This window comes from Carassius carassius, chromosome 27 (assembly GCF_963082965.1).
Source record: "Carassius carassius chromosome 27, fCarCar2.1, whole genome shotgun sequence".
Classification (NCBI taxonomy): domain Eukaryota; kingdom Metazoa; phylum Chordata; class Actinopteri; order Cypriniformes; family Cyprinidae; genus Carassius; species Carassius carassius.
This window is the reverse complement of record NC_081781.1, coordinates 5119889-5134676: the sequence shown is the minus strand read 5'-3', so window position 1 is coordinate 5134676 and position 14788 is coordinate 5119889. Positions and strand designations below refer to the sequence as shown.

General features: G+C 35.1%; 1 protein-coding gene across 1 annotated transcript; it reads right to left on the bottom strand.

Annotated features, from left to right (window-relative positions):
* Positions 1-1132: 1132 nt before the first annotated feature.
* LOC132107236 (protein unc-93 homolog A) lies at positions 1133-6438 on the bottom strand. Its single transcript, XM_059513475.1, has 8 exons — positions 6257-6438; positions 5585-5766; positions 4819-5048; positions 4604-4723; positions 4055-4272; positions 2372-2507; positions 2152-2283; positions 1133-1821 (listed from the first exon to the last, which is right to left on the bottom strand). Exons 1-8 carry the CDS (start codon positions 6353-6355, stop codon positions 1517-1519), a joined length of 1422 nt encoding a protein of 473 aa, XP_059369458.1. The 5' UTR covers positions 6356-6438; the 3' UTR covers positions 1133-1516.
* Between the last annotated feature and the right edge of the window lie 8350 nt (positions 6439-14788).

The following is a 14788-nucleotide window of genomic DNA, read 5'->3' as shown; positions in this document are numbered from 1 at the left end:
TGCCATCTACTGGACACAACGCTATAAATATAGAGACTGTAATGCGTTATTCTGTAATATTATCAGTGCACAGGGTATTTACTATGTAACATTACATGTTATGTATACCATAAGTTTATTAGAGAAATACAGTCATTTACACTGTAGTCTTCATAGCAGCATGCAGGTGGCTTACAAATCTTATAGTCCAGCTGTTAGTATTACTGTATATGGGAGAATGAATTCATTTCTGTCATGGTTACTAAAATTGGAGGTTTGTCATGTAAAAAAATTATATATAAGAATTTCACCATTTTATAAGCACATACAAATGTCCTAAAACTGTTTATTTGGAATATACTGTACAGTGTGTCGTGGACTGAATGTTTGTACACTATCTAGCAAGGATCCAAGTGCATGTTTTAAAGTTGTTTTCTTCAGTTATATAACTGTTTAAAAGGTTTTTTTTAGTGCTGTCATAAAAATATTTCTGGTAAGCTCTGAATGTGAATGTTACATATTTATTACTATAATTCAGAGATGCCTAACCAGAGTTATTGTCTGAATTAGATGCACAGAATGAGATTCCATTGCTTTTCGCTTATTTCGATTCACTGTTATATCATTCATTTCTTACATAACCACACACTAATAGCTATTGCTTCAGGAAGAGTGTAATCTGCAAATTATTCATTGATTACTTTTTTTTTCTTTGGTGAAAAATCTTTATAATGACTCACTCAGACTATCTATATGAGCATGTCAGGAATGTCCTGTAACATGCAGAACTGGCCTTTAGACATTGCTGATAAAGGCTATAAAGATTATAATCTGTGCAGAATCTTTTTTTATAACTTCTATTTTTTTAATCTCTTGGAAATCTTTAAATTTCATGTAACATTCTGTCTGGAATGATTATTATATATTTTTACAGTAAGAAGTAATATTATTATATAATTTCCTACATTAAATAAATACATTTAATTAAATTTAATTTAATTTCCTACATTCATTTTATGTTCTCAGTTATACATTTTATTATCTGGATATCATCCTGTGATTTTTGTCTTGTAGATTTGATATGTGATCTTTGACTCAGCAGGATGAAATGGGAAACTGGTATACCAGTCGATGGTGTAATTTAATTCAAAGTTATGTTTATTGAAAAAACAGCTGATTTATTATATATAGACATCAATCTCAAAATAATACAAGTCTTCTTTATGATCATATTTTTAAAATGATCTCCTAATCTACTAAACACTTTGTTCATGCTAACCTGACATGTTTAAATTTAACATCATATTTGATCTGCTGCATATTAGGTAAATGCAACAGACATATTAAAAGAAAAAAGTAATATAATGGATATACTGAAAGAAATTATTTGTGCTTTTGTACATAAAAACATTTACATGCTACATCAAAACTTCTCAACACTGTAAAACATACTGAAAAATAATATTTGAATGAACAAAAAATCAATATTTTACACAATGAGATACATACTTATGAAGAAATATCAACAAAAATCTATTTACAATTGTGTCTGAGCGATGATATCTTTTTCATCTTTGCCATTAATTTCTTTGATGTCAGCCATTTCTGGTTTATGGAAGTCTTCAGGATTCACTTGTGGAGTTGGATGCTTGTACTCATTGTACTCAACGTAAAGGTAAGTTACCATGGTAAGGGCAAGAACTGCCAAAGCAACGTAGATTTTGGTGGACAGGCAGATGAATGTGCTGTAAGCAAAGGCTATAACAAAACCGAGTGACTCCCACATGCGGTAGTTAGCAAATGCTGCTTCTTTGTGCTCAGCAAAGAGAATGCCATAAAGTGCTGCAAATGAAATAAACACACACTATAATGACTATACAATATATTTCTAAATAATAAAAAAGAAAAATTATATATATATTAGGTTACATTTATATATGAAAGTATGTTAAAACATCTACTGAAGCCTTTCTATAAATATTATTTTAATATTTCATTATTTATTTGTATTATTAATAATTATGTAAAAAATGTAAAAAAAAAAAAAAAAATAGACTGATTTTAGGCTGTTTATAATAATAGACTGTTTATCTGACTTTAGCACCAAAAACTATCCATTTGGTAAGCTTAACTGTATAGATCACTAAGTAGTGTGCAGTATAAAGCACTCACCATTGGTTTGTGTTTGCCACACAGCGTCTGCCATCCCCCAGAGAGCCGGAAACACGAAGAACACTCCCAGCTGGTCTGGATGAGGCTCCCAGAACAAAAGACCCAGAAAACAGCCCAGGTTTGTCACTGCAGCTGTGAAAGTGTTGTAAGACAGAATGAACATAAATGCTTACAACCATACTTAACCTTTAAACCATATGTCAAGCTGTTCTTTTATTACCCAAGCAAAACAGGGCGATTCTTCCAGTGTATTGAGCCAGTCTACCAAATGCGAATGAGCACAGGGAGTTAGAAGCACCAAAGCAGATCATCACAAAGCCAACGTAGTGTATTCCTATCGCACAAGTCACATAGTTCTGCAAAGGAAACAGGGTCGCAAACACATTACATTCATATTTCATTAGGACAAATTAGTATTCATTTACTCCCAATCTTTAGGGCTGTAACCACTATATACGATGAGGGAGAAAAGCCCCCCCGCCTCCAATTATAAGGCCTATATTTAAAATTCTTGCATTGCGCAACACCCTGTTTGTTGTTTGGATGTAAAAGTTACACTTTTAATTTAGGCTGGTCTGCTTATAAACTTAAAGCAAAAAGCACAATGGCTTTGTTTAAAGAGATACTCCACTCCAAAATTAAAATTTTGTCATTAAAAAAAAGTGAAGTGACATTCAGCCAAGTATGGTGACCCATACTCGGAATTTGTGCTCTGCGTTTAACCCATCTGAAGTGAACACACACACAGCAGTGAACACACACACACTGTGAGCACACACCCGGAGCAGTGGGCAGCCATTTATGCTGCAGCGCCCGGGGAGCAGTTGGGGGTTCGATGCCTTGCTCAAGGGCACCTAAGTCGTGGTACTGAAGGTGGAGAGAGAACTGTACATGCACTCCCCCCACCTACAATTCCTGCCGGCCCGGGACTCGAACTCACAACCTTTCTATTGGCCACGACTTCCCCAATCACTTACCCCCATGTGGTTCCACATAAAAGCTTTGTTCGTCTTCACAACACAATTTAAGATATTTTGGATGAAAACCGGGAGGCTTGTGACTGTCCCATAGACTTTAAAGTTTTAAGTTACACTGTCAAGGTCCAGAAAAGTATGAAAAGCAATGTCAGAATAGTCCATCTGCCATCAGTGGTTCAACCTTAACGTTACGAAGCGACAAGAATACTTTTTGTATGTAAATAAATCAAAAATAACAACTTTATTCAACAATTTGTCTCCTCTGTGTCTCTCCACACCAGCGTAGCGCCATTTTGAAGAATATGAGCTGAACGCAGGAGGCCACGACACAAGGATGCACTGTTTTCTTTCAAATCAAAACATAAATATATGTAGAAAACGTTTCTGTGTGCTGCGGCTGAGACAGAAGAGTATAAGCTGCCTGCATTCAGATCATATTCTCCAAAATGGCACTACATTGATGTGGAGAGACAAAGAGGAGACAAATTGTTGAATAAAGTTGTTATTTTTGTTTTATTTGCATAACGTAACATTACGGTTGAACCACTGATGGCAGATGGACTGTTCTGACGATGCTTTTTATACTTTTCTGGACCTTGACAGTGTATTTTACTTGGCAGTCTATGGAACTTTGGTTTTCATCCAAAACATCTTAACTTGTGTTCCGAAGACGAACAAAGCTTTTATGGGTTTGGAACCACATTGGGGTAAGTGATCAATGACAAAATTTTCATTCTGTGGTGGAGTATCCCTTTCAGGACTTGGCACTTAATCTGGATATTTGAAAACATAATATGCAAATAGTAATAGTAATAGTAAAAAATAAGATGCTTGTCAATTAGAGTTTCCTTCACTGTTCTATTTCTTTATGGTTATTAAAAATAGTAATTAATAGTCCCCAAAATGTTCGAGACGTGATGGTGTACCTTTGTGAATTCACCAGAAAGGAAACTTTGCTCAAACCCACTGTACATGGTCAGTGGGATGAGAAGCAACAATCTAGGATCTCTCAAGAGCTTGAAGGTAGCCAGGAAGGTGCTGCAAAATGATTTGTTGCCCTTGTTTTTACGAAATTCTCTGGCCAGATCTCGGTCGATGTTGTCCAGGAACACCGCCACAAAAATTATGGCCAGAACTCCCACACCTGCAGGGACCAGGATCCACTAGGTTAGAAAGTCTTAATGGAAACAAATCAAAACTACATTTATGTATTTTCTGTAGAGAATGTAAATGGTGCTTGTCCATTGCTAAGCGCTAGCTAGGCTGTTCTTGGCAGATGACTTATGTACTGAAGTTAATAAATAATTAGGGTTTTTATTTAGATCACTAATTTTAATGTACACCTCTAATAACTGTATTTTTATGTTTATTTTTATGGAAGAGGATTAATTCAAAGCTAAATATTGTATGAATGAAGTCATTCAACAGTTCACTAAACTAGTTTTTGGACACAGATATGAATGATTGTTACCCACCAATGTAGCAGCCTAGTAGTGTGTTCACTAGGTATCTTGCTGGAAGGGTTGAGTTTGCGACTGTGAAATTTTCCACGCATGATGTCGCACCACAGTACTGCAGGTTCTCCTCAGGGACTTCTGGAAATGAATAAACGCTCAGTGTGTTTACAGTCACCAAAAATAAATGAATAAAAATCATAAAGACACTGCCAAAGTATTTAATCCCACTGTACCTATGCTAGTATCCTGGCCAAATATCAGAGATGACATGAGGTTTCCCCATACCGCTGACGACTGAAAAATGAAGAAAAAGATGCCAAAATATTGGTTGATGAGATCCTGGCCTTTCTTGTTGATTTTCTGGCCTCGTCTGTTTCCACTTATTGTGAGATAGGTGCATTTTGCAGACCACAGCGGTGAACCTCCCATACCCAGAATTGCAGAGGTGGTCATCAGACTTGGCCTGCAGACAAAAAAGATTTCAGAGAGGCACTTTCTAACTTAACTGAACTAGCACAACACAACCTTCAACTCTTAAATGTTGAAAGGAAATGTTTGGGATCAGTAAGTAGCGACACAACTGTTTTCAGCATTGACAATAATAAGAAATCAGCATATTAGAATGATTTATGAAGGACCATCTGACACTGAAGACTGGAGAAATGATGCTTTGCATTACAGTATTAAATTACATTTTATTTCAACTGAAATAAATGCAGCTTTGCTGAGAGAAAAACTTATAAATATATATAAAAAATCTAAAGGATCGTAAACTTCTGAACAATATAAAAATATTAAATATATAACAATACATATATATCAGTTTTGTATTTAACACATAATAGTCCTATCATGCCTAGTATTTGAAACTGTGTCTCACACTTGCACAAAGAATAATGCCATTTTGAACTTATACTGAAGATAAATATGCGTGCATAGTGGTTTACTGTATATTGTTCGAGAAATCAGTAAGCACAAGAGGCAGAGAAATGCACGCACCAGCCCGGCGCAAGGTTTCCAAAGGAATATGCCACATAACAGCCCATTGAAAGGACGATGGTCCATTTACAGCCCAGATTTTTAATCATTATTGGAGGCAGAAACATTGAGGACAAAATGATGGCTCCATAGATGACACTGAGTGAAATAACGCCCATTCCATTCTCAGCATTGAGGCTGCTCTGTAACGTACAAACATGCCTCTGTCAGTATAATCACACCCACAAATCAATACTGTCAAGTGTTTTTTCATTCTGTAGGATGATTTGAAAGACAAAATGCTTTACATCAATCATTCTGCTTTTAAAGGACAGCTCTTAATAGCTTTGTTTCCCTTTCATTTCACTTTTCAAGATTTGTTTTTAACTTGATTCACTATTTTGATCTCGTCTCCCATCTAACTTTTTTAACTTCTATTTATTTGAAATTAATTATGTGCTTTGCACTACAACTACACAGAATCATGTTGTAAGTATATTTGTTTAGACATTTATCTAAACAATTTAGAGACACATCTCTGTAAGAATTTGAATAAAAAAAGATTTTCACATCATTATGTCATTGAGATTACATCAGGCATCAATAGGCATTGTATGTCCGTTTTGTCCAAACGAACATACAAATGAGGAAAACAAGCAACCCATTCTGTTATCTCTGATTTCTATTTGTTACCTGTAAACTCTGCAGCCCCCCATATGCTGTGAATAAGAGCAGAAATCCAAATGAAACCACAAGGACATTTTTGCTGGTTCGGCTCATAATTTTTTTCATCTTGAAATCCTGTGAATGCTTCAAAAGAGAGGAATTCCATCAGCAAGTGTCCTGTTAAAACATAACAGTCTTTAGATTGACTACAGGAAGTGGCACTGAGCTAATATAGCGAGGCTGAACACGCTCTAGAACAAAGTTCAGGTTATTGCAGTCATAAAAGTATCCAGTTTTTGGATGACTAAAGCTAGGTCGATGAAAGACAAATTGCTGATCTCTCATCAGTAACTGAAGTTTTTTTAACAAATTTTTCCTATGCTTTTTTCCCATAACAGAAACACACATAACATCAACCCAAGTAAAAAATAAAAAAAAAACTATGTATATATATATATATATAACAAGTCTAGTATTTGTCACTCAAAGTGGTGCCAATAGTCTTTAATGTAGTTGTCAAACAGAATGTTTTTATGATTTCAGTATGTTGATTGTTTTATTGTGCCATTTTCACGTGTATTCTGACATGTGTAAATGTAGTCACGTCAGCCAAGACGTTGCCTGTTTCAACAGTAAAATATTCAAATGACAGATTTTACTGCACGGTTTATCTTGAATCTGCAAACACGTAGAGACTGCTGACTGATTGTCTTCTTTACTGTATTTTGGATCTTCCTTGTTGACAAAAGAGACTTCTTTCAAAAACATTCAAAAATCTTACCAACCCTAAACTTTTTAATAAAATAAATATAATTTTTTAAAACACATTTTAGGGTAGCTTCCATAATCCTTCCATAATCATATATAATAAGTATAGCTAACACTTTATTTTAAGTGATGTAATTTTTATAAATATTACATGTACTTACTATTATAATAACACTTAATTATGCACAATTACATGCAAGTAACCATAAGACAAACGGTGAGCGTGATTTCACCAACTACTACATGTTCCTGGATCAACATCCTTGAATCAATTATGGGTATGATTAGGCATAAGGATGGGGATTGGGTTAAGTCTATATTTTTGGACAATAATGTTGATCCAGGAACATGTCTTACTTGGCAAAATCACGGTGACCAAGCCAAACCCTAATCCTAACCAATATAGTAATAAATGTAATTAATTAATATTACTCAGTATTTAAATGTATTATTACACTGTAACATGGATATTTTAAAATAAGCTGTAACCCAAGTATAAGTGTATATATATATATATATATATATATATATATATATATATATATATATAAATGTCAAACTAAATATTTGTATTAAAACTCTTCACCCTAACACTAGAAATTAACATTTTTTATTCTATCGACTTTTTTTCTTTTTTATTATAAAAAAGAAACCCCCTCTAACACTAGCATTATCTGTTATATTTCTATTCTTTTGACTTGTTTATTTTTTATTTTTAAATGACCCTGTAACACTAGCATTCCCTATTGTTTTTCTATTCTATTCTATCTGTTTGTTTTTTGTCTTTTTATTCATTATATAAAAAACTCTAGCTACATATACTCTATTAGGCTAACCAAGACCTGTCACAGTACTTACATATTATTGCTCTTTTGTTGGTTTTGATTGCTTCTGTTGTCCTCATTTACAAGTCACTTTGGATAAAACGTCTGCTAATTTTTGCATTCTAAATTCTATATATAAAAACATAAGAGACTTCTTTCAAAAGCATTCTTACAAACCCCAAACTTCTGAACAGTATAAATATAAGCTTCCATAACATTGCTGCACTACTTCCACAGTGCTTCCTGCAGGAACCATTTGGGATTTAACTTTATGAAGTGTTAGTGTTATTAAATATGAATTTACCAAAAACGGTAAATGCTGTGTTCAAAATGTTAAAAAGTATAAAATGTAAAAATTTCTCTTAATATGGACGTCTATAGCCTTTAGTTGCATACTTGACATTCACACCCTTATGTATTTTGCAATAAAATCTCATTCCTTTATATGAGGTCGTATTCGTTATTTACCATATACAAACCTTGAACTTTCGTTGCTATCATAAAACATGTTGTTGGACAGTTGAAGATTCCAGAGGTTGTACTAAAAATGTGAATGGAGTCACTACAAAAGGCTGTCAAAAGGCTTGACGTGGTGTACAGCTTTAGCTTTTAATATATATTTTGTAGCATTGCCTCACATGCCTTACTGGTTTTATGCAAGAGTAACTATAGTATTAAATGAATAGCATTAAATGCATAGTGTTAAATGAATAGTATTAAATGAATGAGATGATGAGTTTGTTTCTTCATCTGAACAGATTTAGAGAAATTTAGCATTACATCAATTGCTCACTAATGGATCCTCTGCAGTGAATGGGTGCCGTCAGAATGAGAGTCCTAAAATCACAGTAATCCACAAGTAATCCGCGCAGCTGTAGTCCATTAATTAGCAATTTGTGAAGTGAAAAATTATACAAATATATATTAAACAGAAAATTCAGTAGATGCAGTAAATTCAAAAATTCAGTTTGTTTCCTTTCCACGTTAAAATGTATTTATAAAAGTAACTAAATAGTAACGCACGAGAATATGACTCTGTACATAAATAATGATTGTTGTGATGACCTATTTTAATGAAATAAAATTGCCAGTGAGGATAAGGGTTATTTACCATGACCTAAATAGTAATACAAATAGTGTAAGACTGATATTTTATCAGGAATATAGGCTATGCCTGATATAATAATCACCCTATATCTTTATCTGAATTGTTAATAGGCCTAATCTTTGCACAAGTAGAATTTGCACTAGCAGAGTTGGTTAATCAAAGCATTATGAAGCTACACCAGATTTGTTCTTTCAGGGTTTCATTTTTCTGTATATATTTTTCATGGCTACACATGCATATTGTATGTTAATTTACACAAGAGTTATGATAAGATTTATTGAGGAAGATTTGTTTAATTTACTTTTATTGTGACACACCTTTTACAGTCCACTCTCGGGCAATATTTTAGAAACTGGATAAGGCAGATGTAGATAATAATAATAAACTGCTGTAATAACTGACAAATTGTATCTGATTGCAATGTTTTACTATCCAGTTGTCACTGCTGGGAGGTGAAAGTCACAATTGCACATCATTGACTCCACCCAGCGTTTATCTGTTCATTTCATTATTTCCTCAGCATTCATTTAAAGTCATTTACAATCACTTTATCTGGAGTGACTTACCTTGATCACGGTTGGAGCTAAACTCTGCAGCGCATTGGCCCTCCAGGACAAGATTTGAATAACCCTGTCATAGACTAACCTTAACCTTTACCATTTTAATTAAGAAATGGATGTTATTTAGTCTCTAAAGCTGCTTTCAATTGTTGTGTCTATTATAGGGGGCCCCACAATGTCTTTAACGTCTAATAATATTTTACTATCTAATCCAATCTAGGTTTCATAAGACAGAAGACGCTGACATTTCTGCATTTTAAATATATTATGGACACACTACACAAATTAGCTGAGAAACAAATATTCACTCGGCTATATTTATGCTCAGAAGTGGGTTTTTGGTTTTTAAAGCATTAAGGCTTCACTGTCATTCTTTCATTTGATCCCAAAAGTCAGACGAGGCAAGAAAAAAATGGGAATGTTTCATAAAATCCTAAATGTGTCAGAGATTCTTATTGAATTCTACTTAAGTTCAACTAATTTTTTGTTCCCATGTAAATAGTCGCTTTGATTTATGACCCTGATTTATGGCTTGATTTATGAGTCCTGTCTGTGTTGATTGACAGGTTGTCACATGTCAAATGTGTACATGGTCAGATGTATGGATATATGACCTGTCTGTCACAGTGACTGCCATGTCACAGGGGTCCTGTCACCCTTGATTGACATGACGGTGGTTAATGTAAATCAAAGGATCAAACAGATGTCAGATTTGACTTTTGATGTATTTATTACTGGATTTATGATGGTTGTATCTCCTACCTGAGCCGTGGGGATTTCTATGGAGTTCCTTCCTTGATCACTTCCAGTCAGGAGGTGATTGGGTTCTTCCTGGAAAAAATGGCTGAGGAAATGGTGTGTATTTTCACCTTGACAGGATCAGTGTTTGTTTGATCTGTATGGTATATGTTAATGCCTAGTCACTAACGCTGTGGCTACCGGGGAAGTCGTGGCCTAATGGTTAGAGACTGGCAATTGAAAGGTTGTGAGTTCGAGTCTCGGGCCGGCAGGAATTGTAGGTGGGGGGAGTGCATGTACAGTTCTCTCTCCACCTACAATACCATGACTTAGGTGCCCTTGAGCAAGGCATCGAACCCTCAACTGCTCCCCGGGCGCCGCAGCATAAATGGCTGCCCACTGCTCCGGGTGTGTGCTCACAGTGTGTGTGTGTGTGTTCACTGCTCTGTGTGTGTGCACTTCGGATGGGTTAAATGCAGAGCACAAATTCTGAGTATGGGTCACCATACTTGGCTGAATGTCACGTCACCGACTGGTCTACATCTAGCCCTAAGCAAGGAGGTTGTTTGGGCCTCTGGCTTCCATGTTTGTGTTTTAGGTCAACACCTTTGGTGTATTGGTGATCCCAAAGATTCTCCCCTGTCTGTTTTCCTCCTGTGATGTAATGTTTTAGTAATGTGATAAGGTAATGTGACTTGTTTGGGGTTGGAAGATATCCAAACACGTTTCCATCTCAAACCTCTAAACGGTTCAATTCTGCTTGATCAATAGGCTAAATATTGATAGCTAAGCCATCTTATCTCTACCCATCTGGTCTTTCACATCAAAATAAAAAAAAGTACTGAAATAGCACAATGGGCCTATGTATTCTACAGAAAGGTAAGAGTACTTACGTTAGTATACCATAGACGCCATACTGAATTCAACGTGTAAACTGAACTATTGAACACTAAACATTTTTGAATGTTTAAAATGTACATTTTTTAATAGCTAGTAAACTAATACTACACCTTCCAAACAATTCTGCTTTAATCAGTGTATTAGTAGTAAGTTAGTGTGCTACACTCTAAGAAAAGTCTGTAGTGCACAATCTACAATGTTAATATGAAAGAATTTTCCATATTGCTTTTTTTGCCTGCATTTTAAATTAGGCATTGTGTTTTCAGGTTACGAGGTTATAATGGATAGTGTCCTGGAAAATAACTAGTATCTTTTTCATTTTTATTACAGGGTAATAAACAATCTCAGGTACAAGCTATTAACAAAGTGTATCATAAATTAACAATTTGCAATTTATTATTAAATTGAACAATTGCAAATATCAGTTCACGTGACGTGTGCACTGCTGAGCATCTTTGGTTTCCTCTTTTTGTGTAATTTGGATGGGAAATGTGTGCCTTTTATTGTCTGAGCCACTTATCAGAAGTTGCTAAAAGTTGCCAAATAAAAACAAATATAAAAACAAAAGTGCTTTTGGTTGCTAGGGTAATCTGAAAGGTTGCTAAATTTAGCAAAAAAAAAAAATTGCTAAATTGGCAAGACTGAGTCGTCTATAATCAATTAAATGCGCTGTACTTCAGTCCCTACAGTACATCGCTGTATTTCGTTTTTATTCTTTTAAAAAATGTACATTTGGCGCTACCCTGACCATTGGTATACATAATAAAGGACCACGACGTTCTGGACATTGCTTCTATCCGTTCTAACACTAGAGGTCAGTGTTTAACAAATCGTGGTTAAAGATCATTTTATGTAGACCAGAGTGAATTTAGTTTTGTGTCTGTGTTATGTCAGTTTCCCTCAGGTTTACACAGGTGACTTAGTTGAGTAAGTAACCACATGTTCCTCACATTATCTATTGTAACATATTCTAATAACCTTGAAAGAGTTCAAATAATTCATCATGAACACTAAATCTGTTGTTTTATCATTTCAACACTAACAAACTTTTTGTGTAAGGTTTTGCATAAAGTGTGCTTGTGCAAAACCTGTTTTTCTTTATATTAAAATACAATTAGTTTGATATATTATCTTATGATATATAGTTATCTAAGGCAAAGATATAATGTAGTGATATGTAAACATTTAGACAGTGACATCAAAGGTCATAGGTTTGATTTCCTAGGAAAGCATAAACTGATTAAATATTGAATGCAATGTTGAATAAACTCATCTGCCAAATGTGAATGAAAATGTGTTCTCAAACCAGGTTAAAACATACCTATAGGAGAAGCTATCTACAGACTTTGCCGTGCCGTAGGAGTTTGTCTAGTTTTCCCTCTTTCTCAACCCCCCAATCTTAAGCAAATCCCTTAAGGAATGCCAGATATTCATGCAGCAGTGTTGCCGTCTAATCCTCCAGGAAGTTAAAACACTCTCCATGAGCCGACCAGCTGAGAGACTGAAATATAATTATATAAAACAGCCAGCCAGAACTGCAACCATGCTCACTTTGCTTACATGGAGGACATTTTTATCGCTTAAGTTGCTCATTCACAGCATGTCAAACTTAATGGTTTTCAGGTTTTATGTTGACCCATGGACAACAAAATCAGTCATAAGGTCATAAAGATTTATTCTTTATCTGAAATCTGAATAAGCTTTCCATTGTTGTATGGTTTGTTAGGATAGGAGAATATTTGGCCAAGATACAACTGTTTGAAAATCTAGAATCGGAGGGTGCTAAAAATCTAAATATTAAGAAAATCTCCTTTAAAGTTATAAGTTCTTATCAATGCATATTTCTAATAAAAAATTAAGTTTTAATACAAACCCGATTCCAAAAAAGTTGGGACACTGTACAAATTGTGAATAAAAACAGAATGCAATGAGGCGGAAGTTTCAAATTTCAATATTTTATTCAGAATACAACATAGATGACATATCAAATGTTCAAACTGAGAAAATTTATAATTTTAAGGGAAAAATAAGTTGATTTCAAAAAAGTTGGGACAAGGCCATGTTTACCACTGTGTGGCATCCCCTCTTCTTTTTATAACAGTCTGTAAACGTCTGGGGACTGAGGAGACAAGTTGCTCAAGTTTAGGAATAGGAATGTTGTCCCATTCTTGTCTAATACAGGCTTCTAGTTGCTCAAATGTCTTAGAATAGATTAAACTTTATTTACATTGCACATGTAAGGTACAAGGCAATGAAATGCAGTTAGCATCTAACCAGAAGTACAATAAGCTGTAAGTACAGAATATACAGTGTCTACAATATGTTACAAATGTACAGTAAATATACAGATAAGGCATGGACATCATTTACAGATTTTAAATACTATCAGCATGATATACAGATATGTGTACTATGAACATACTATACAGATGGATTATGTAAAAGTGTATGTACACTATAGGCAGAAACTATGAACATATGAACATCATTTACACTAGTGCAATGGATAGTAAAATGCATAAAAAATTTCAGTGTGCAAATGGATTACTTAGTTTTCTGGATGAACAGACAGTATCGCAAGTAATAACAAGTTTACTGTCTTAGGTCTTCTTTGTCGCATCTTCCTATTTATAATGCACCAAATGTTTTCTATGGGTGAAAGATCTGGACTGCAGGATGGCCATTTCAGTACCCAGATCCTTCTTCTGCGCAGCCATGATGTTGTAATTGATGCAGTATGTGGTCTGGCATTGTCATGTTGGAAAATGCAAGGTCTTTCCTGAAAGAGACGACGTCTGGATGGGAGCATATGTTGTTCCAGAACTTGGATATACCTTTCAGCATTGATTGTTCCTTTCCAGATGTGTAAGCTGCACATGCCACACGCACTCATGCAACCCATACCATCAGAGATGCAGGCTTCTGAACTGAGCGCTGATAACAACTTGGGTTGTCCTTGTCCTCTTTATTTTTTGGCTGTTCCAAAAAGAACTTCAAATTTTGATTCGTCAGACCACAGAACAGTTTTCCACTTTGCCACAGTCCATTTTTAATGAGCCTTGGCCCAGAGAAAATGCCTGTGCTTCTGGATCATGTTTAGATATGGCTTCTTTTTTGACCTATAGAGTTTTAGCCAGCAACGGCGTATGGCACGATTGATTGTGTTCACCGACAATGTTTTCTGGAAGTATTCCTGAGCCCATGTTGTGTCTTCCATTACAGTAGCATTCCTGTATGTGATGCAGTGCCATCTAAGGGCCCGAGGAGCACAGGCATCCAGTATGGTTTTCCGGCCTTGACCTTTACGCACCGAGATTGTTCCAGATTCTCTGAATCTTTGGATGATTTTATGCACTGTAGATGATGATAACTTCAAACTCTTTGCAATTTTTCTCTGAGAAACTCCTTTCTGATATTGCTCCACTATTTTTCGCCGCAGCATTGGGGGAATTGGTGATCCTCAGCCCATCTTGACTTCTGAGAGACACTGCCACTCTGAGAGGCTCTTTTTATACCCAATGATGTTGCCAATGGACATAATAAGTTGCAAATTGGTTCTCCAGCTGTTCCTTATATGTACATTTAACTTTTCCAGCCTCTTATTGCTACCTGTCCCAACTTTTTTGGAATGTGTAGCTCTCATGAAATACGAAATGAGCCA

Coding starts and splice junctions, on each gene's coding strand:
- LOC132107236 (XM_059513475.1), bottom strand. CDS start 6,355: ATGAAAAAAATTATGAGCCGAACCAGCAAAAATGTCCTTGTGGTTTCA. Junction 2,284..2,371: donor AATCGCCCTGTTTTGCTTGG/GTAATAAAAGAA, acceptor ACACTTTCACAG/CTGCAGTGACAAACCTGGGC. Junction 1,822..2,151: donor GTGGCAAACACAAACCAATG/GTGAGTGCTTTA, acceptor TTTCATTTGCAG/CACTTTATGGCATTCTCTTT.